We start from the raw sequence: 24,136 nt of genomic DNA on the forward strand, positions 1-24,136 counted from the left end.
TAACAGAAAATACTCAAAAGTAACACCATTCTAAAAACTGCACCCGTTAAAACCACATTCAAGAAGTTTATCAACCCTTCAGGTGCTTCACAAGAACTAAAGCAATGTGGAAGGAAAAAATTAACATTTTACTTTTTTCACCAAAAATTTACTTTGAATCATTTATTTTATTTTCACAAGGGTATCAGGTGAAAATGGATTACAAACTTTGTTGTGCAATTTCTCCTGAGTAAACCGATACCCCATATGTGGGGGAAATCCATTGGTTGGGTGCATGGCAGGACTCAGAAGGGAGGAAACACAGTTTGACTTTTGAACACAAAATTGGCTGGAATCAATGGTGGCGCCATGTTGTGTTTGGAGACCCCATGATGTAACTAAACAGTAGAACCCCCAATTCTAATTTCAAGTCTAACCCCAACACACCCCTGACTCTTATCCCAGCACTAACCACAAAACTAAACCAGCCTTAACTTTAACCCAACCCTAATTTTAGCCCAACCCTCACTTTAGCCCAACCCTAACTTTAGCCCAACTCTAACCCTAATGGAAAAATGAAAATAAATACCTTTTTTTAAATTTTTTTTATTATTTTTACTTAACTAAGGGGGTGATAACAGTCATCACAACACCAGGTCGGTAAAAACAGACCCGAATCATGTTCTCTGGGGCCTCGGCTACCCCAGGTAGCCAAGACCCCGAAGAAATTCAAACTCTATACCCTTATTCCTCAGCGCCATTAAACAGCGGCGCTGTGGCAAATGTACTTATTAATTTCTGCCGTTAAAAGGCGTATCAGCTGTCGTCAAGGGGTTAAAAAACTTTTAAATAAAAAAAAAAACATTTCAAGTAACAACAAAACAGAGACTAGTCATGGAAACAATTAACATTCCACAAAGTACATACAGTATAGACCAAAGGTTTGGACACACCTTCTCATTTAAAGATTTTTCTGTATTTTCAGGACTATGAAAATTGTACATTCACACTGAAGTCATCAAAACTATGAATTAACACATGTGGAATTATATACTTAACAAACAAGTGTGAAACAACTGAAATTATGTCTTATATTCTAGGTTCTTCAAAGTAGCCACCTTTTGCTTTGATGACTGCTTTGCACACTCTTGGCATTCTCTTGATGAGCTTCACGTAGTAGTCACCGGGAATGGTTTTCCAACAATCTTGAAGGAGTTCCCAGAGATGCTTATCACTTGTTGGCCCTTTTGCCTACACTCTGCGGTCCAGCTCACCCCAAACCATCTCGATTGTGTTCAGGTCTGGTGACTGTGGAGGCTATGTCATCTGGCGTAGCACCCCATCACTCTCCTTCCTGGTCAAATAGCCCTTACACAGCCTGGAGGTGTGTTTGGGGTCATTGTCCTGCTGAAAAATAAATGATGGTCCAACTAAACGCAAACCGGATGGAATAGCATGCTGCTGCAAGATGCTGTGGTAGCCATGCTGGTTCAGTATGCCTTCAATTTTTAATATTATCCCCAAAAGTGTCACCAGCAAAGCACCCCCACACCATCACACCTCCTCCTCCATGCTTCACGGTGGGAACCAGGCATGTAGAGTCCATCCGTTCACCTTTTCTGCGTCGCACAAAGACACGGTGGTTGGAACCAAAGATCTCAATTTTGGACTCATCAGACCAAAGCACAGATTTCCACGTGTCTAATGTCCATTTTTTGTGTTCTTTAGCCCAAACAAGTCTCTTTTTATTGTTGCCTGTCCTTAGTAATGGTTTCCTAGCAGCTATTTTACTATGAAGGCCTGCTGCACAAAGTCTCCTCTTAACTGTTGTTATAGAGATGTGTCTGCTGCTAGAACTAATAATAATAATAATAATTTTTATTTATATAGCGCCAACATATTCCGCAGCGCTTTACAAATTATAGAGGGGACTTGTACAGACAATAGACATTACAGCAACTATGTGTGGCATTGACCTGGTCTCTAATCTGAGCTGCTGTTAACCTGCGATTTCTGAGGCTGGTGACTCGGATAAACTTATCCTCAGAAGCAGAGGTGACTCTTAGTCTTCCTTTCCTGGGGCGGTCCTCATGTGAGCCAGTTTCTTTGTAGCGCTTGATGGTTTTTGCCACTGCACTTGGGGACACTTTCAAAGTTTTCCCAATTTTTCGGACTGACTGACCTTCATTTCTTAAAGTAATGATGGTCACTCGTTTTTCTTTACTTAGCTGCTTTTATTTGCCATAATACAAATTCTAATAGTATATTCAGACTTTTGCACAACACAACTGATGGTCCAAACCCCATTTATAAGGCAAGAAATCCCACTTATTAAACCTGACAGGGCACACCTGTGAAGTGAAAACCATTCCCTGTGACTACCTCTTGAAGCTCATCAAGAGAATACCAAGAGTGTGCAAAGCAGTCATCAAAGCAAAAGGTGGCTACTTTGAAGAACCTAGAATATAAGACATATTTTCAGTTGTTTCACACTTTTTTGTTAAGTATATAATTCCACATGTGTTAATTCATAGTTTTGATGCCTTCAGTGTGAATGTACAATTTTCATAGTACTGAAAATACAGAAAAATCTTTAAATGAGGTGTGTCCAAACTTTTGGTCTGTACTGTACATACAAACTTGAAATGGAACTCCACATTCAACCCAGTAAATGAATATTCTGTCGGTTTTAATTGTTTTCAAAATTTGGTAATTAAAGATATTTGTAAGATTAAAATGAAAAAATATCACAATAACCTTAAGAAAATAGATTGGCTTAACATAATAAAACTTCAACAAAATCGAAATATTGTGATATCATTATTTTGGATCAGCAAACATATCATATCATGCCGAATCGATTTGATTATTAAATTATAATAAAACATACAAAAAACATTTTTTATTCCTACATATAAAAGATAAAAAGAACTGAAAGTCCTGATTGATAAAGGAAAAGAGAGGAACATTTTATCACCACAGGAATGCTAAAAATCCATAAGGATGACCAAGATCTAACAGGCAAACTGATAATAGTGGTAATTAACTGTTTGACCTCAAACTTACCACATTATTTGGATCATATTCTACAAAAATATGTCCAAATTTTACCAGCTTATATTAAAGACCCAAAACATATATATTAGAAATTCTGAAACATATCAAATGGGGGGAACCTCACTGTATTATGGGAACATTTGACATCTCATCCATATAGATGGTCATAAATAACCAAAAAGGATGTGAGGCATTTGAATTTTTAAAAAAAAATTGGGATAGGATGATCTAAAAATTACGGTTGGAACATTGATTTTTTTAAATAAAAAAGCTATGTTTATTTTAGACCATAATTATTTTAAATACAAAGATCAAATACATCTGCAGACATGGGGCACCACAATGGGGCCAGAATGGCACCAAGTTTCGCTAATCTCTATGTTGACAGAAGGGAGAAGGAGACCCTATTGCAGCATTGGGATCTTGGTGGGGGTCTGGTCCTCAAGAAGCGTTGTATTGACAATATCTATTTTTTCTTTTGGTCAGGAGGACAAGATTCTTTGACACAAATTTCAAGTAGTATTAATAAAAATTGTTTTCATTTTACCTCCACTACCAGCTCTACATACAGCTCTGGCAAAAATTAAGTGACCATCACATCAAATCCCTGTCATGGGCAGCCAAATCTCCAGACCTGTCACCAAACTTTTGGGAAATATAAAATATTTATTTATACTTAGTGAAATATTCAGTGAACACTAGTAGAAGTCAACCGCCAAAAAAATGCTCAAAACTATCCCACCACATTCACTTCCCATATAACAAATATAGAACCAACAAACAACATGTTCAGTTTGTCTGATTTTTCTCTTTATAAGTATATTTTTGAGTAAAATGTAAATTGTTCTTTTAGTCTATTAACTTCTGACAACATGCCTCCGAATTTCCAAGCAATAAATTTTGTATTTTTTTTTCTGACAAAGAAAAATCGTCAAAATTAAAAAATAACAGTGCTTTCAGACCGCAAATAATGCAAAGAAAACAAGTTCATAATCATTTAGAAACAACAATACTAATGTTTTAAGTCAGGAAGAGATCAGAAATCAATATTTTGTGGAATAACCATGATTTTTAGTCACAGCTTTTATGCGTCTTGGCATGCTTGCCACTAGTATTTCACACTGCTTCTGGAGAAAAAATGTAAGCAGTTCTTCTTTGTTTGATGGCTTGTGACTATTCATCATCCTCTTGATTACATTCCAGAAGTTTTCAATGGGGTTGAGGTCTGGAGATTGGGCTGCCCAGGATAGGGGTTTTGATGTGGTGGTCTCTTAATTTTTGCCACAGCTGTATATATACAGTATATGCACATACTGTGTATACCGCCTTTGTGGCTCTGGACTCAGACTAGTTTTCTGTAGTTATTAGTATTTAGCATGTGTCGCTTGTGTGTTTCATTCAGCTGCACTTTGATGTTTGTTATCAGTGTTGTATATTGTTACATAAACATTTTCTTGTTGTTTGTTGGTTCCATATTTGTTATATGGAAAGTGAATGAGGTGGGATAATTTTGATGATTTTTTGTGTAGGCTGACCTCTATTAGTCACTGAATATTTAGCTAAATATAAATATTTATTTTATATTTGACAAAAGTTTGGTTACAGGTACACTAAACATGGACCTATAAAGTGGAGAACTGAAAGATGAAAAGACAGAAACCTAATAGTCTAACATAATAATCTAAGTCCCTGCTTAGATATCGATTATTGCCATCAGTGCCTTCATCAAGTACTCTTTGAATTTTAGTACAATTTGTATTGAAATGTTATAGAAAGTATAAATATTATAATTATTAATCAATGTTCAATATTATGCTATAATTTTCATTTTATTCTTGGCAGATGACTGTACCAGCAGATCGGAGGCACATTTTACATTTTTAGATTTGACAGCACAAGCTCATACTTTCACGCTGTATAAATGTGAAGAACATGACAATATCTCAGATTTACCCTCAGCCCTTCACAGTAAAGCTTTACCATCTGATCCTTTTGAAAAACTATCTTCTGATTCATCACAGACTATTATGAAAAACAAAAATAACAGAATTGATGGTGAACATCAAAGAGCTCAGACAAAAAAGAAGCCATATTCATGTTCTGAGTGTGGGAAATGTTTTACACAAAAATCACTTCTTGTTGCACATGAGAGATGTCACACAGGGGAGAAGCCATTTTCATGTTCAGAATGTGGAAAATGTTTTACACAAAAATCACATCTTGTTACACATCAGAGAATACACACAGGGGAGAAACCTTATTCATGTTCAGAATGTGTGAAATGTTTTGCAAGGAAATCATATCTTGTTATGCATGAGAGAACTCACACAGGAGAGAAGCCTTTTTCATGTTCAGAATGTGGAAAGTGTTTTACACTGAAATTCCATCTTATCTCACATCAGAGAATACACACAGGGGAAAAACCATTTTCATGTTCTGAATGTGAGAAAATGTTTAAAAAGAAATCAAATCTTGTTAAACATCAAAAAATTCACACAGGGGAGAAGCCATATTCATGTTCAAACTGTGGGAAATGTTTTACAGAGAAATCATGTCTTGTTAAACACCATAGAACTCACACAGGTGAAAAGCCATTTCCATGTAAAGAATGTGGGAAATGTTATACAATGAAATCAAGTCTTGCTGCACATCAAAAAACTCACCACAAGAAACCATTTTCATGTACATAACATGGATAATGTTTTACAGAAAAATCACTTCTTGTTGTACATGAGAGAACTCACACAGGGGAGAAGCCTTTTTCATGTTTAGAATGTGGAAAGTGGTTTAGGCCAGTCTCACACGTCCAGATAATTCCGATAACGGAGTTATCCGTGTCCGTGTGCTCACGTAAGCCATCTGTGTGGGATCCGTGTGATGTCCGTGAGTACGTTTTTAGGGTCCGTGTGCTGTACAGATGACACACGGACAGCATCCGTGTGCGGTACATGTTTACACGGACCCATTGACTTTAATGGGTCTGTGTGATCCGTGCGCTCCCACGAACACTGACATGTCTCCGTGTTTTGCAAACGGACACACGGTCCGTGAAAACACACTGACATGTGCAGAGACACATTTATTTTAATGTGTCTACGTGAGTCAGTGTCTCCGGTACGTGAGGAAACTGTCACCACACGTACCGGAGCCACTGATGTGTGAAACAGACAGATCAGGTTTTCTTAAACATCAGAAAAGATACACAGGTGAGAAGCCATATTCCTGCTCAAACTGTGGGAAATGTTTTACAGAGAAATCATGTCTTGTTACACATCAAAAAACTCACACAGGGGAGAAGCCATTTTCATGTTGAGTATGTGGGAAATGTTATACAGCGCGATCAAGTCTTGTTTAACATCAGAGATCTCACACAGGGGGTAGCCGTATTTGTGTTCAGAATGTAAAAAATGCATTTCAAGCGTTAGCATGTAGCCAATACCAGGGAGTCTTGTAGTCCAAGATATACTAAAATAAATATTGAGCCATCTTCCTATGCAGAGCCTCTTCTCTGACCTCTAATTCAATAACCGAATTGAAATACAAAAATTGTGGGTTGCACCTGTTCACCCCTTTTCACTCCTATGGCAATTAATGACAATTAATTAATCACATTCCACCTGCAGCTATTAACTAGTTAAATGCCGCTGTCAAACTGTAACAGCGGCATTTAAAACGCGCTTATGGCCATCGGGCCAGAAATACTTGCATCGGTGACCCCGTGATCGGGGGTCATCAGTTTGTCAGCATGACAACCAGAGGTTTCCTTGACCTCTATTAATGTCAGTGCCGGATTGCTGCGAGCGCCACCCAGTGGTCGGCGCTCATTAGAACTCAGCAATTAAGCTACATAAATGCAATCTGAACTTGTTGTGCCAGCTTCTAGTCTCTATGGAGACTATTAAAGCATGGCAAAAAAAAGGTTTTAAAAATATAAAAAAAGTAAAAGTTTAAATCACCCAAAATAAAACAATGAAAAAAATAAAACCAATCGCCTGATCCATCAATAAAAGAAAGGATGCACCTGATCGCTAAACGGCGTAGCGATAGAAAAAAGTTAAAACGTCAGAATTAGGTTATTTGGGTCACCGCGATATTGCATTAAAATGCAATAATGGCAATCAAAAGAACATATCTGCACCAAAATGGTATTATTAAACAGTCAGCTCGGCACTCAAAAAATAAGCCCTCACCCAACCTGAGATCACGAACAATGGAGACTCTACGGGTATTGGAAAATTGCTCAATTTAAATTTTTTTTTTAGCAAAGTTTGGCATTTTTTTTTCACCACTTAGATAAAAAATCACCTAGACATGTTTGGTGTCTATGAACTCGTAATGACCTGGAGAGTCATAGTGGCCAGTCAGTTTTAGCATTTAGTGAATCTAGCAAAAACGCCAAACAAAAAACAGTTGTGGGATTGCACTTTTTTTGCAATTTCACCGCACTTGGAATTTTTTTTGCCATTTTCTAGTACACAACATGGTAAAACCAATGGTGTCTTTCAAAAGTACACCTAGTCCTGCAAAAAATAAGCCCTCACATGGCTATATTGACAGACAAATAAAAAGTTATGACTCTGGGAAGGATGTGAGCGAAAAACCGAAAAAAGCTCCGGTCATGAAGGGGTTAAAATAATGATGATCTGATTCCACACTCCAGAATTAGGTTTTCTCCTCTCCTAGCACTGTCAGTTGTGCTGTACTGCCCTTTTCCCCAAACTACCTGTCCAGAGATGTGTCATTAATCACAGTTATATCAGTTCAAATCTTGCTTTCAACATAAGAGGATTAAGTGTGATTCAGCTCCAAAAAGCAGGGTGGGGGAAGGGCAGTAGAGCAGAGCTGACAGTGCTATAAAAGCTGACTGAAGGCTTTATAATGTGACACAGCTAAACTCAGCTGCTCCCAGAATTTCACCTGAGGATTGGGAGAATATATGAAAGAAATGAAGGGTTATCGGCAATACATAATGAATGAACTAATTTTCCCTAAAAGGGAAAACTTTCGTTTTTGATCCCAAACGCTGATCAGACTGGATTCAGAACAATAATTTTATACATTTACTTGTGCAAATTGTCTCTTCAGAGATGAAGAGGACGTGATCTCTATTGCACCACCTGTTGGAAGCAGCAATCCTACAAGTTGCTATCGACCCTTTATCGAGTCTTGCAATATGACTTTGGATACATTTATGTAAAAATTCTTATCAGTTTTGTGACTTTTGTTTGTAAAGAAATAACCAAAATGGAACTACTGCACTTGAATCTGTGCATTTTTAATATGATACAATAAAGAATTTAAGTTAAAACCTTGGATGCTGGATTTTACACAACTATGTATGTAACTTTCCTAACATTCACATATTCACACAGCGATTATTATCACTGTCCATTTCAGGTCCCTTTCTCACAAACTCCCAGATATTGAAGGGTTTCACTTCATCAATCCCCACTGTGTATTAGTTATTGTTTTATCAATCAACATCACTTAGGTACACGTATTCACAGGTACCATTATAAAGTCAGGCAGTTTCTCATGTCTTTACTTTATTCCAACAGGTTTAGCTTATTTAATATTTATGTTTATTTACTTATTGCGCCATTAATTCCACAGCGCATTACAGACATAATCATTGATGTTCCCAATGAACAGCTCACAATCTTGATTCCTTAGAAGTATATCTTTGGAGTGTGGGAGGAAACCGGAAAACCTGGAGGAAACCAACGGGGAGAACATACAAACTCTTTGCAGATGTTGTCCTTTGTGGGATTTGAACCCAGGACCCCAGCATTACAAGGCTGCAGTGCTAACCACTGAGCCACCATGCTGCCCTCAAAATTTATATTTAGTCTTCTTACACTACTATGTGCCGCTTCTTGATGTTAATCAGTACTAATTGCCTAAGGCAATAAAGAACCCCCAAACTACAGACCTAAATTAAAATTTTACTTTTATTGTGTTGGTTACCCCCTTTACCCCCAAGGGTGGTTTGTATAGTAATGACCGGGCCAATGTTTCCAATTCTGACCCCTGTCCCTTTATGAGGTAATAACTCTGGAACACTTCAATGGATCCCAGTGATTCTGAGATTGTTTTCTCATGACATATTGTACTTCATGATAGTGGTAACATTTTTTTGATATGACTTGCGTCTATTTGTGAAAAAAACAAACAAACAGAAATTTGGTGAAAATTCTGCAGTTTTCTAACTTTGAATTTTCATGCTTTTAAATCACAGAAGTTTACATACCCTGGCATAATTTTTGCTTTCTTGGCCTTTTTTCAGAGAATATGAATGATAACACCAAAACTTTTTCTCCACTCATGGTTAGTGGTTGGGTGAAGCCATTTATTGTCAAACTACTGTTTTTTTTTAAATCATAATGACAGCCCAAAACATCCAAATTACCCTGATCAAAAGTTTACATACCCTGGTGGTTTTTTCCTGATAACATGCACAGACGTTGACACAAATGGGTTTGACTGGCTACTAAAGGTAACATACTCACCTGTGGCCTCTGACAAATGCCAAGAAAATTGTTCGTAATGCAAAGAAAAACTCATAAATAACAGCAGCTGGAATACTGGACTCTGAAAACTAGCAGTGAAGCTGTTTCAAGATGCACAGTAAGGAGGCATTTGAAGAAAAATGGGCGGCGTTGTCAAGTCGCCAGAAGAAAACCAAATGACCCTGATCAAATGCTCACATACCCCATTTCTTAATACCGTGTATTGCCCCTTCAAACATCAATGACAGCTTGAAGTCTTTTGTGGTAGTTGTGGATGAGGTTCTTTATTTTCTCAGATGGTAAAGCCGAGTCATCTTTATTCTTTACCTTTATCTTCTCTATCTCTGCCCTTTCATCCTTGTCCACCTACCTAGACTTCGTTATAATTGGTAATATCAGACAAGGCATCAGTTAAGGTGGCTTCTCTAAATGTTAAAGGATTTAATGTCCCACAAAAACGTTCTCAAATTCTATATGTGATGCATAAAATGGGAGTGCAAATTCTTTTCTTACGGTAGACCCATTTTTAAAGTACCGTATATACTGTACTTGTGTATAAGCCGAGTTTTTCAGCAATTTTTTAGTGGTGAAAATGCCCCCCTCGGCTTATACACGAGTCACGGTACAGAATGCCGACAGGGGAGAGGGGCATCGGAGCAGGGGTGCCAGGAGCTGGCACCCACATCATACTTACCTACCTGCGCGCCCTCGGTGCTGCTGGCAGCATGTGGTACCACTTATTAAGGTGATGAATATGGACACCTCTCAACTCCCTTAGGCGTGGAGCGCATATTCATCACCTGTCTGGTTTACTGATCTCTTGCTACATCCTGACTATTCTTCTGACTGCCCCTGTGTACTGCACCGACCTCTCTGTGTTTGACTTTAGCTTGTGTGACTGTGTTTTCCTATCAACCCTTATTACATCCCTCGGTCTCCTCTCCCTTTTGCACTTCCCCCCAGAGACGCTGTAGGCTCATACAGCGGCGCTAGGCTCAGCCCACCCCCTCTGACTCACTGTCACGGTCCAGGACCCATTGAAGCACAGCCGGCGCGAAAAGGCCGTCTTTGGTCACCATGCACCCTCGTGCATACCCGCAGCCTATGATCTGATGTCCTTGATCCATGCAATGGCGAAATAAAGGACTTATCGCAACACGATTTGTTGAGTGCCACATCTTCCTTTCTTCTCGTGTACGCATATCCTAGCTACACACTTCAGGATTCAAACATAGGTAAATCAATGGCTTTTACTTGTAAAGTGCATGTGCATATATTGGAAAGCCCAAAACATAGTCATTGCATTGCTGAAGCAAAAGGATGTCTAAGGCTACGTTCACACTAGCGTTCTGCTAGTGTGCGTCGCCTTAGCGTCGGGCGACGCAGCGGCGATGCACGCGTCATGCGCCCATATGTTTAACATGGGGGACGCATGCGTTTTTGTGTGTTGCGTTTTGCAACACTTGCGTCTTTTTTGCCGCTAGCGTCGGACCAAGAAAACGCAGCAAGTTGCATTTTTCTTGCGTCCGATTTTCGGCAAAAAACGACGCACGCGTCGCAAAACGCAGCGGTTTTGCGTGCGTTTTGCTGCGTTTCTGTGTGCGTCGTGCGTTGCGTCGCCGACGCAGCGGCGCGCAACGCTAGTCTGAACGTAGCCTAAGAAGTGCAAGAAAAGAACAGATGTAGATGTAGGAAAGCTCCTGTCAGCCCTCTGTTCATGTTTTCACACCCCTGTGAGCATGATAGCATAGTTTGCACAAGCCAGCTCATGCAAATCTGTGAACGCACGCCGCTCATTCCGGCAGCGTCCCTGCGTCTCTGAAGCTGTGTGTACTCTTCCCAGCTTGAGAGGTGCACACTGCACATGACCGGAAGCTATCTTCTAAACTTACAGACATGTGCCGTGTGCACCACTGAAGCCAGGAAGCGTACATCCATCTTCATAGATGCATTGATGCTGCCGGAATAAGCAGCACGCATGCGCTAGGTTTGCATAGCCAGGGATGACACCGCTTGTGCAAGTTATGTGATAACATGGAAAGAGAGCTGACTAGTCTGGGGAACTAATGCCCCATCGACTAATCAAATCCTTCATTAGCATAGGAAAAGCAGAGATTATACAGTTGAAACCAGAAGTTTACATACACTATATAAAAAGACACATATGCATGCTTTTCTCAATATCTGACATGAAATCGGAATAAAATGTTCCCATTTTAGGTCAATTAGGATTACCATAATTATTAATATTTGCCAAATTCCAGAATAATGAGAGAGAGAGAATGTTTTAAAGCATTTTTATTACTTACTGCAAAGCCAAAAGTTTACTTTACCCTTAAACTGAATGAATTGGGTCAAATGTTTTTAAAAGCATTTATTTAATTGAATGTTAATGCAGGGATGGTTAAGGATTTAGTTTAATCACATATAGCTGAATGCTGCTGGATTGGAGGGCATGGAGGACCTGACATGTTACCTTTAAAGGTCACGTCTAGGATGTTTGCCCCTAAATTTGTAGGTCCTTATAAAATGCTTACAATTTTACATCTTGCGACGGTTAAGTTGCAACTTAAAATGAGAGATCAATAGTTCTTTCTATTCTTTCCGTTTTAAAAGATTTGAGGGGACACCTGGTCCTCAAGACATAATTGAGGTCGATTTGGAGGAAGATCGGGAGTATGAGGTTGAGCGAGTTGTTGGTGTCAGGTGCCTTCTGCAGTATCCTGACAAGTTGAAAAGTTGTGGTCCTGAAGATAACTTTTTGGTTGACTCGGAGAATCTTCATGAGGATCTCCTGAAGAGATCGTTTTATACTGTAGGTTATGTAGGACAATAGGGATTCTGAGGGTCTTAAAATTTATCTTAAAATTGTTGCTGTGAGAAGGCACCTTTCAAAAAGGGAGACCTGGTGCAGTTTGCAAAAGAGTGGTCCAAAATTTCAGTTGAAAGGTGTAAGAAGCTTGTTGATGGTAATAGGAAGCAATTCAGTTGCAGTTAAATCCAAAGATTAAGTTGAGGGTGGCAACAATTTTGTCAGGCCTATTTTGGGGATTTTGTGTGAAATGATTTTGCTTTTTTTTTTTGGGTTGTTCCAATAAATACAAAACAAATAAACATGTGTATAACAAAACGTGGAATAACAATAATTTTCTGAGAAAAATACTTCATTTTCTGGAACAACTATGAGGGTGTCAACACTTATGACCATGACTGCATAAGGACTTTTCATATTGTCAGTCCTCTAGACTTAACATTTTGGGGCATTAGGCGCATTAAGGGGAGGCCTATGACGGGAAATTTGAATAAGGTACTCCTATAAGAAGAATCCAGATGCATCTGCTGACTTGAATGCTGTAGTCCATCTGGTAAACTTGTTACCGATGCTAATTTCTGGCCATTTGGGACCCGATAACAGGCTGGGCTTATATCTAACAAGGAACTGGATGGCAAGGCTATATTTCACTGATGCTAGTGAAAGGCAGTCGCGTGGGCCACCCTCTCTTACACATCGTGTATTTTGTGCCATTGTGAACAGGGGATATCTTTGGAAAACTTTGCCAAACTGTCAGGGGGTGCAGAACGTCACATTGGTGACCCAGGGGAGACCATACTGTGTGACCCCCGACGTACTAGTGACATCAGGCGGGGCTGCAAGGTATAAAAACCTTAACTACTGCTCATTTATATCCAAACGTATAGGGCATGGATCACCGATCCACTATCTCTTCAGGTTCGCAACCCTGATCTACACCAAACTCGCCCAACTTTGTCATTATCGATTTTGCTTTGTGTAATGTTCTCCAGCCATTTGCCAAACGCAGTCTTGTCTATCAGATGCCAGATAGTGAAGTTGCTGTTTTACTTCTTGTCACCTGACTACTCGGCAGGGATTTTATCTTACCAAGCACAACTTCCCTGATGAATCTAAATAGTGGAAACAAGTGATGAGCGAGTATATCCGTTGCTCGGGTGGTCTCCGAGTATTTGTGACTGCTCGGAGATTTAGTTTCCCTTGTCACAGCTGCATGATTTGCGACTGTTAGACAGCTTGATTACATGTGGGGATTCCCTAGCAACCAGGCAACCCCCACATGTATTCAGGCTGGCTAGCAGCCGTAAATCATGCAGCTGAATCAACAAAAACTAAATCTCGGAGCAGTCACAAATACTCGGAGATCACCCGAGCACGCTCCCGAAAACCTGTGCAACGAGTATATTCGCTCATCACTAGAGGAAACGCATCTGGAGATAATCTGGCATGAGATCCTTCTGGTGAAGGTGCACTGCATTGGACAAATTACCCCCTAATCGTATGAAGGATAATTTTTGAGCATCTCTCCTGAGCCGCCTGTTATGGATTTGGGTGAGATTGTTCCTATCTCTCATTAATATGGGATTTATCCTCATCACAATAATGCATCCCAGATAATTATACCAGCACAGATGGGGTTATCACTGACAGGTGTCCTGATAAATTAATGGTGCGGGATAATTATTAGGGAGAGTTCTGTGTGGGTTTTTTTTGGTTATGTGGTGAAGAGAACAACATTTTATATATTGAACTAAAAGTTATATATTATGCACCTTCTTTGCTTTAACTTATTACGTCCAACCTGTAAATCTATCCTGACCCCACACGATGTACACACGACTCCACTCCGTACACACGACTCTGCTCTGCACACTTCGTACATGCGGCTCTGCTCCGTACACCTCGTACACACACGGCTCTGCTACACCCATCCTATAAACCCCTCCTGACCCCCACACAGAAACTTCCCCTCATCCAGCACCATGACAACCAGCACAGCAGAGTCCTGCATACACTGAGGCCCCTGATCATGTGATCCCTGACTCCTCCCCTCCTGTGACCTCATCACAGGTCCTGTGCGCACAGAACAGCCATATATGTGGTGTGCGGCTCTGCAGGTGGAGGTAGGTGCTGGAGATTCCCCATTACTGGGGGCAGGGGACATTAACCCCCTCAGTGCTGAGCCTGTGATAAATCTCTGTATGTGACTATAATGGGACTGTGTGTTATACTGGGGGCAGGACGGGGCCATGACTGGATTTAGTGATCATGTGACGCCGGTAACAGCTCCGGAGTTTTCTTACATGGGATCTTTATGATGTTACATCGACATCTTCTCCCCATTCAGGTCCCTACAATATCGGATCCTCTCAGTGGAGATCTTCTATATAAGAGACTTCTCCTGACCCTACAAGGATGGAGAGGGACAGGGACAAGATGGCGGAGAGGATATTACACCTCACCCTAGAGATCCTCTTCCGGCTTACTGGAGAGGTGAGAGATTCTGATGACATCACATTACATCATTCTTATCTATGGGAATAACAGATGGACAGAACTGGAGAGGTGAGGACTCTGGAAATGTCTGTAGTGAGGTTTATTAATGTGTCTCTCCATAACCAGGATTACACAGTAGTGAAGAAGACCTCTAGTGAGCGCTGTCAGGCCCCTGTGTCTGAGGGATGGGGAAAACCCCTGAGCCCAATCACGGGGCCTCCACCTCACCCCCTGATACATGAGGACATCAATGACCAGAAGATCCTAGAACTCACCTACAAGATGATTGAGCTGCTGACTGGAGAGGTGACACTGCTGGGAATGCTGGGACATTATACAGTAACGCTATGGAGGGATCGGGGGATGACGATATCATTGTATGTGTCAGGTTCCTATAAGGTGTCAGGATGTCACCGTCTATTTCTCCATGGAGGAGTGGGAGTATTTAGAAGAACACAAAGATCTGTACAAGGACGTCATGATGGAGGTTCCCCAGCCCCTCACATCACCAGGTAATAGACAGGACTAAATACACACGGCCTATAATTATCTGTATGTAGAGAATGAATTCAGTCCATGTATGTGTTTCCTCCAGTTCTATCCAGTAAGAGGACAACACCAGAGAGATGTCCCCGTCCTCTTCTTCCACAGGAATGTAAACAAGAAGATCCCAATGTTCCTCAAGATCATCAGGTAGATGGAGAGAAGATGTCATGTAATCTTCCCAGCAGTGGCATAACTAGAGTCTAATAGGCCCTGGTGCAAGATTTAGACTAGAATGCCCCCCTACTACCCTTTTCCCATCCTGGTATATATGTCATCCTGGTATTCTATACAAGTTGATTATAAAAGATTCATCGTGTTTCAAAGAGGTACCGTATTTTTTGGACTATAAGACGCATTGGACCATAAGACACACTCCAAATTTTCAGAGAGAAAATGGGGAAAAAAATTAATTTGTCAAATGGGGGTCCATCTTACAGTCCTAATTCAGCTTACCGGGGGGAATTGGCAGCGCTGGTGGAGCGTGGTCACAGGGGGTGTTCGGTGGTCCAGCGATATGACTCCCATCCTAGGCAGATGCGGCTGGTGTGGACAGTTGAGGGTGGTCCTCCAGTTCTATCCAGTAAGAGGACAACACCAGAGAGATGTCCCCGTCCTCTTCTTCCACAGGACTTCCACAGTAAACAAGAAGATCCCAATGTTCCTCAGGATCATCAGGTAGATGGAGAGAAGGTGTCATGAGATCTTCCCTATGATGTGTAGAAGGCTGTGAAGGTCTTGTGTTCAGTCTTGTTGTATCCACCAGTATTATACACTGAACGGTTGATTTATTAGAGACACTGACACTTTTGTAATATAAACTTTTGTGAATAGAAATGTGACCAGTGACTCCAGAGTGCAGCAGGAAATCCACTGATCACTTTTCTGTGGACATTTGTAATGTGAATTTACAGTATAATGGGAGCATAAAGTGAAGTGATCGACTTTGACCATTTATTACATACAGTGGCGGTGAGATTATACTGAGAATGTTGTGATTGAAGAAAAACAATCTTGAATCTTTATGTTCTTAAATCAGATTATTTCACACAAAATAGTTAATAAATAACATTTTCCTCATGTCTACTTTACATCAGCACAATTTTTGAAACATCATTTTTTTTTGTTAGGAAGCAATTTCTCAATTTTCCAACAAAATTTACAAAACCATTATTTTTAGGGATCACATCACATTTAAAGTGGCTTTGAGGGGTCTATATGAAAGAAGATACACAAAAGTGACACCATTCAGAAAACTGCAACCCTCAAAGTCATCAAAACCCCATTCACAAAGTTTATTAACTCTTTTGGTTCTTCACAGGAATTAATGGAATGAAGGAAAAAATGAAAATTTTAACTTTTTTTTCACAAAAATTTTGCTTTACCAATAAATATTTTACTTTTATCAGGATAGCAGGAGAAAATGGAGCCCAAACTTTGTTGTGCAATTTCTCCTGAGTACACCAATACTCCATATATGAGGGAAAACTACTATTTGGGCGCACAGCACAGGAAAGAACGCATTTTGACTTTTTTAACGCAAAAATGGCTGGAATTTAACGCAGACACAATGAACCCCCACAAGTGACCCCATTTTGGATCCCCATCAAGGATTTTATCAAAGGCTATAGTGATTTTTAACCCAAAGGGACTACACAGAATTTGATAACATTAGGTCACCATATTGAATATGTTGTCATTAGTGTTGAGTGCAAGTGCTCAGGAAGGATATAATGGAACTAGAGAGAGTACAAAGGAGGGCAACAAAATTAATAAAGGGGATGGGAGAACTACAATACCCAGATAGATTAGCGAAATTAGGATTATTTAGTCTAGAAAAAAGACGACTGAGGGGTGATCTAATAACCATGTATAAGTATATAAGGGGACAATACAAATATCTCGCTGAGGATCTGTTTATACCAAGGAAGGTGACGGGCACAAGGGTGCATTCTCTGCGTCTGGAAGAGAGAAGGTTTTTCCACCAACATAGAAGAGGATTCTTTACTGTTGGGGCAGTGAGAATCTGGAATTGCTTGCCTGAGGAGGTGGTGATGGCGAACTCAGTCGAGGGGTTCAAGAGAGGCCTGGATGTCTTCCTGGAGCAGAACAATATTGTATCATACAATTAGGTTCTGTAGAAGGACGTAGATCTGGGGATTTATTATGATGGAATATAGGCTGAACTGGATGGACAAATGTCTTTTTTCGGCCTTACTAACTATGTTACTATGTTAATACTCGAGTTTGCATCGAGGTGCTCTGGTATGTAGCAAGTATCACGGGTGCTCGAGTGACCCCAATGCAAACTCAAGTACTGAACACTTGCACTCAACACTAGTCATCATATCATCATATTTTTTTTTACTTTAGATAAAACCCTAATGCCAATGCCAACCCTAGCTTAGTCCAAAGCCTAAACTTAGCCTAACCCCAACTGGAACCCTAATGGCAAAGAATGAAAGAAATAAAAAAAAGTAATCTGACTAAGGGGATGACATATTAATTATTGGCCTTTGATCATTGTGAAAGGGTCTATCACAATGATCAAAATGAACCAATGAGAAAAATCCCCGCTGTTGCCAGCCAGCAGATCTCGGCAGGTTCAATGCATATGCGCCCACCATTTGTTTTTGCTTTCAGGAAGTGTTGGCAGAGGGCCGGGGACGGATCTGGAGGGACGAGGTATGGTAAAGGTCCTGGGGTGGGCTTGGGGACCTCGTTTCTCTCTCCTCTGACATGTATATCAAGAGAGAAATGTTTTTAACCCCTTCATGACCGGGGGATTTTTCGTTTTTCCGTGTTCGTTTTTCGCTCCCCTCCTTCCCAGAGCCATAACTTTTTTATTTTTCTGTCAATTTGGCCATGTGAGGGCTTATTTTTTGCGGGACGAGTTGTACTTTTGAACGACATCATTGGTTTTAGCATGTCGTGTACTAGAAAACGGGAAAAAAATTCCAAGTGCGGTGAAATTGCAAAAAAAGTGCAATCCCACATTGGTTTTTTGTTTGGCTTTTTTGCTAGGTTCACTAAATGCTAAAACTGACCTGCCATTATGATTCTCCAGGTCATTACGAGTTCATAGACACCAAACATGACTAGGTTATTTTTTATCTAAGTGGTGAAAAAAAATTCCAAACTTTGCTAAAAAAAAAAAAAAAAAAAAAAATTGCGCCATTTTCCAATACTTGTAGCGTCTCCATTTTTCATCATCTGGGGTCGGTTGAGGGCTTATTTTTTGCGTGCCGAGATGACATTTTTAATGATAGCATTTCGGTGCAGATACGTTCTTTTGATCGCCCGTTATTGCATTTTAATGCAATGTCGCGGCGACCAAAAAAACGTAATTCTGGCGTTTCGAATTTTTTTCCCGCTACGCTGTTTAGCGATCAGGTTAATACTTTTTTTTAATTGATAGATCGGGCGATTCTGAGCGCGGCGATACCAAATATGCGTAGATTTGATATTTTTTTTATTGATTTATTTTGATTGGGGCGAAAGGGGGGTGATTTAAACTTTTATGTTTTTTTTATTTTTTTCACATTTTTTTAAACTTTTTTTTTTTACTTTTGCCATGCTTCAATAGCCTCCATGAGAGGCTAGAAGCAGGCATAGCACGATCGGCTCTGCTACATAGCAGCGATCTGCTGATCGCTGCTATGTAGCAGAATTGCACGTGTGCTGTGAGCGCCGACCACAGGGTGGCGCTCACAGCGACGGGCAATCAGTAACCATAGAGGTCTCAAGGACCTCTATGGTTACCATTCACAAGCATCGCCGACCCCCGATCATGTGACGGGGGTCGGCGATGACGTCATTTCCGGCCGCCCGGCCGGAAGCGGTAGTTAAATGCCGCTGTCTGCGTTTGACAGCGGCATTTAACTAGTTAATAGGTGGGGGCAGATCGCGATTCTGCCTGCGCCTATTACGGGCACATGTCAGCTGTTCAAAACAGCTGACATGTCCCGGCTTTGGTGCGGGCTCACCGCGGAGCCCTGCATCAAAGCAGGGGAGCCGGCATCGGACGGTATAGTACGTCCGATGCCGGTAAGGGGTTAATAGCGCGCAAACTTTTTTTTTTTTTTTAAACGTGATCTCCGTTATTCATTGAATAATGTCGAGCACGTGGTCGGGGACTGGAAAAAACGGCCCTGATCATGCACTCTAGAGTCTAAGCTATCCCCAGAATTGACAATGAGGTCCAGTGGGCTACTAGATGGGTGTCTCTAATAATTTGGCCATTCAGTGTATGTTTTATTCTTGGTGGAGATGACAGGGTAAAGCTGATCATAGACTTTAAATGTCAGAATTTTCTCACAATATTCTGGTTATGGAGACTGCTGGTTAGAATTAGGAGATACAGGAGACCTGCAGCTATTTCATCTGTTCTTCTAAATCCTTTCACACAACTTCTCCATCTATCTGTGACTTTTACAATATTTGTATCAGGATGAAGATCTTCCCCATATTAATACTGCAGAGACATTTGTGAGGGGTGATGAGTGGTGTAATGAGGAGATTCCTACAGATAACCACACATGTGAGTAGTGATCACTATGTGGAGAAGGCACAGATTCTTCTCAGTCACTGGATTGTAGAAATATATGTTGATCTTTGTAGGATCTGTAACACAGAATATTAATGTCTGATTGGACTCGCAGAAAAATTGGATGACAAACATTCAAATTGACTAAATTAAATAGTGTTTTTTCCACACAAAAAAATGCAGAGCTTCATTGGCCACCATAATTTGCAGTATACAGAAGAAGAGCTCATGTGATTGCAAGTTTAGGTCCTCTGAGGCCCTAAAGAATATTGCTGCCACTCCTGAAAAGAACATGATGTAAAAAACAATAAAATTGTTCCAATAAAACTATCAGCTTACCAAGCAAAAAACAATCCCTCATAGAGATGCAATGACGGGAAAAAATGATATGAGTCTAAGAAAGTGGCAACCGATACCAAATAGTTTTTTGTTTTGTTTTTTACAAAATTACTAGTTTTGTATCTCTGTAATTGTTCTGACCTGGAGAATCATGTTCGAGGTAATTTCTAGAGCTCAATGAACTCAAAACCCAAACAGCAATGACAAAATTATTTTACTTTTTTAGTACGGTATGATGTATTAACCCTAAGATCAGGGGCAGAAGTCCTGGATAAAACCATCCTTCGGAGAGAATCTGAATGGATTTTCAGGATGTAGTCCCTGTCCCCAAAAGCACTTAATGAGCAGTTGTCCTATACCTGCTTCCTTTGAAGACACCTTAAGCATTCCGAAACCAATAGGCCTTCTAATAATTTTTAAAACTAAGGATCACTAAAACCAGCCCAAATATACGTTCCTATTAACCCTCTCAGCACTTAGTGTGCTGGAGGAAAAAACACTCTGGTTTTACATCACTGACCGCAGTAGGTGCAGTGACACGTATCTTCCTTCACTTACTATGCTAGTGACTCTGTCACGTATTCCCTCCCTCTGCCCAAAGCCGGGGGATTGGGCACCTTCAGACACTAAACAGGGAATTTGGGAGAGATAATCCGCATTACCATGTAACTTCCCTGGCCTATGCTCTACATGGAAAACTAAGTCTTGAATGGCTAAGAACCACCTAGTCACCCTGGCGTTCTTACCCTTCTTCTCTCTCAACCATCTCAGAGGAGCATGGTCTGACACTAACTTAAACCTACTCAGAGTGTCTACGGCCCACTTTATAGCCAAGTAGGTGCTGCCAGAGAAAATAGCGCAAATAGGGTCTTATCCAAAATACAATTGGTTTAATACAATCAAATTGCACTCACCAGATGGAGCTATAAATTATGCTTATAGGAGATATTTGATGCAGCAGATCCACAGGTCCAGTAACGGCCACCAGATAATAGAAATTTGTAAAAAAAAACATGGACTTACTCTGCGCTGCTGAATAACTGAAGATCCGGGTATATTAAATAAAATGTGGTTTTATTCAATGCGTTTCAAAGTATTGACACTTCTGCATCAGGAAATACCACAAATAACGGTAAAACAAACAAAACACAGTCCTTATGAGTTCTTGCTCGGCAAGGTTCACATTCAGTTTTCCTGCACAGTCCTTTAGCTCCTCCGGGAGCTATGTGGGTGTTCCTGCTCTCACGCTGACTCACATGGTCAGGTTATTCCGCAAAATATTGATTTCTGAACTCTTCCCGAGTTAAAACATTAGTTTTGTTGTTTCTAAATGATTATGAACTTGTTTTTTTTGCATTATTTAGGTCTGCAAGCATTGCATTTTGATTATTTCTCATTTTACGAAAGCAGATACTAAATTTATTGCTTGGAGCTTCGGAGACATGTTGTCAGTAGTTTATAGAATAAAAGAACAATTTACATTTTAGTCAAAAATATACCTATAAAGAGAAAAATCAGACAAACTGAACATTTTGCAGTGGTCTATTAATTTTTGCCAGAGTTGTACAGTATATATAGATAGATATACCCAATGGTGCTCAAAAGTTGACATACCCCGGCAGAATTTTTGCTTTCTTGGTCTTTTTTCAGGGAATATGAATGATAACACCAAAACTTTTTCTCCACTCATGGTTAGTGGTTGGGTGAAGCCATTTATTGTCAAATTACTGTATTTTCTCTTTTTAAATCATAATGACAACCCAAAACATCCAAATGACCCTGATCAAAAGATTACATACTCTGGTGATTTTGGCCTGATAACATGCGCTACTAAAGGTAACATCCTCACCTGTGACCTGTTTGCTTGTGATCAGTGTGTGTGCATAAAAGCTGAGTGAGCTTCTGGGATCTAGACAGACTCTTGCATCTTTCATCCAGCCACTGACGTTTCTGGATTGTGAGTTATGGGGAAACCAAAAGAATTGTCAATGGATCTACGGGAAAAGGTAGTTGAACTGTATAAAACAGGAAAGGGATGCAAAAAGATATCCAAGGAATTGATAATGCCAGTCAGCAGCTTTCAAACTGTGATTAACAAATGGAAAATCAGGGACTCTGTAAAAACCACGCTTAGGTAGACCAACGAAAATTTCTTCCACAACTGCTAGGAAAATTGTTTGGGATGCAAAAAAAACCCCAAAAATAACATCAGCTGAAATACAGGACTCTCTGAAAATTAGTGGTGTGGCTGTTTCAAGATGCACAATAAGGAGGCACTTGAAGAAAAATGGGCTACATGGTCGAGTCGCCAGAAGAAAGCCAGTACTGTGCAAATGCCACAACATATCTCGCCTACAATACGCAAAACAGCACAGACAAGCCTCAAAACTTTTGGAACAAGGTAATTTGGAGTAATGAGTCCAAGATTGAACTTTTTGGCCAAAAACAGAAACGTTACATTTGGAGAGAGGTCAACAAGGCCTATGATGAAAGGAACACCATTCCTACTGTAAAACACGGAGGTGGATCGCTGATGTTTTGGGGATGTGTGAGCTATAAAGGCTGTTATGAACTGGTGATTCAGAACCACAATGGACCTAGTGGTTAAGAGCACACAAAGTGACCTGATAGTTAATAATAACATAGGACGAGCTCTGAGACGTGGGAACTCTGCTGACCGCAATCCCTAATCCTATCATACCACACTAGAGATAGCCGTGGAGCGCTCCTGACCAGACCTAGGCGCCTCGGGCACAGCCTGAGAAACTAGCTAGCCCTGAAGATAGAAAAATAAGCCTACCTTGCCTCAGAGAAATTCCCCAAAGGAAAAGGCAGCCCCCCACATATAATGACTGTGAGTAAAGATGAAAATACAAACACAGAGATGAAATATATTTTAGCAAAGTGAGGCCCGACTTACTGAATAGACCGAGGATAGGAAAGATAGCTTTGCGGTCAGCACAAAAACCTACAAACAACCACGCAGAGGGCGCAAAAAGACCCTCCGCACCGACTAACGGTACGGAGGTGCTCCCTCTGCGTCTCAGAGCTTCCAGCAAGCAAAAAAAACCAATATAGCAAGCTGGACAGAAAATATAGCAAACAAAAGTAACACAAGCAAAACTTAGCTTATGCAGGGCAGACAGGCCACAAGAACGATCCAGGAGAGAGCAAGACCAATACTGGAACATTGACTGGAGGCCAGGAACAAAGAACTAGGTGGAGTTAAATAAAGCAGCACCTAACGACTTAACCTCGTCACCTGAGGAAGGAAACTCAGAAGCCGCAGCCCCATTAACATCCACCAGAGGAAGCTCATAGACAGAACCAGCCGAAGTACCACTCATGACCACAGGAGGGAGCTTGACCACAGAATTCACAACAAAAGGCACAGGAAACTTGGTCAAAGTTGAAGGAAAGATGAATGCAGCACATTATCAGCAAATACTGGAGGCAAATTTGCAATCATCAGTCTGGAAGCTGCGCATGGGACGTACTTGGACGTTCCAACATGACAACGATCCAAAACACAAGGCCAAGTCGACCTGTCATTGGCAACAGCAGAACAAAGTTAAGGTCCTGGAGTGGCCATCTCAGTCTCCTGACCTCAGTATCATTGAGCCACTCTGGGGAGATCTCAAGCTCGCAGTTCATGCTAGACAGCCGAGGAATTTACAGGAACTGGAGGCTTTTTTCCAAGAAGAGTTGGCAGCTTTACCATCTGAGAAAATAAAGAACTTTATCCACAAGTACCACAAAAGACTACAAGCTGTCATTGATGTTAGAGGGGGCAATACACTGTATTATGAAATGGGGTATGTGAACTTTTGATTAGGGTCATTTGGATGTTTTGGG

At 40.6% G+C, this 24,136-nt stretch overlaps 2 protein-coding genes across 2 annotated transcripts in view; both read left to right on the forward strand.

Annotated features, from left to right (window-relative positions):
* Positions 1-24,136, forward strand: part of LOC138666636 (uncharacterized) — a 211,209-nt gene that overhangs the window by 41,880 nt on the left and 145,193 nt on the right. Inside the window, exons 14-15 of the mRNA XM_069754831.1 lie at positions 4,879-5,718; positions 6,204-6,344. Coding sequence (XP_069610932.1) covers positions 4,879-5,718; positions 6,204-6,344 — 981 coding nt within the window. The remainder of the gene's footprint in view (positions 1-4,878; positions 5,719-6,203; positions 6,345-24,136) is intronic.
* On the forward strand, positions 14,426-16,486 carry LOC138664088 (gastrula zinc finger protein XlCGF66.1-like). Its single transcript, XM_069750519.1, has 5 exons — positions 14,426-14,480; positions 14,705-14,850; positions 14,980-15,159; positions 15,242-15,365; positions 15,449-16,486. Exons 2-5 carry the CDS (start codon positions 14,773-14,775, stop codon positions 15,601-15,603), a joined length of 537 nt encoding a protein of 178 aa, XP_069606620.1. The 5' UTR covers positions 14,426-14,480; positions 14,705-14,772; the 3' UTR covers positions 15,604-16,486.

This window comes from Ranitomeya imitator, chromosome 2 (assembly GCF_032444005.1).
Source record: "Ranitomeya imitator isolate aRanImi1 chromosome 2, aRanImi1.pri, whole genome shotgun sequence".
NCBI classification, from domain to species: Eukaryota; Metazoa; Chordata; class Amphibia; order Anura; family Dendrobatidae; genus Ranitomeya; species Ranitomeya imitator.

What these genes read in the sequence shown, in the direction of transcription:
- LOC138664088 (XM_069750519.1), top strand. Translation starts at nt 14,773, where the DNA reads ATGGAGAGGGACAGGGACAAGATGGCGGAGAGGATATTACACCTCACC. An exon ending in TCTTCCGGCTTACTGGAGAG is followed by an intron (nt 14,851 to 14,979) that starts GTGAGAGATTCT and finishes CTCCATAACCAG; the next exon opens with GATTACACAGTAGTGAAGAA. An exon ending in TTGAGCTGCTGACTGGAGAG is followed by an intron (nt 15,160 to 15,241) that starts GTGACACTGCTG and finishes TGTATGTGTCAG; the next exon opens with GTTCCTATAAGGTGTCAGGA.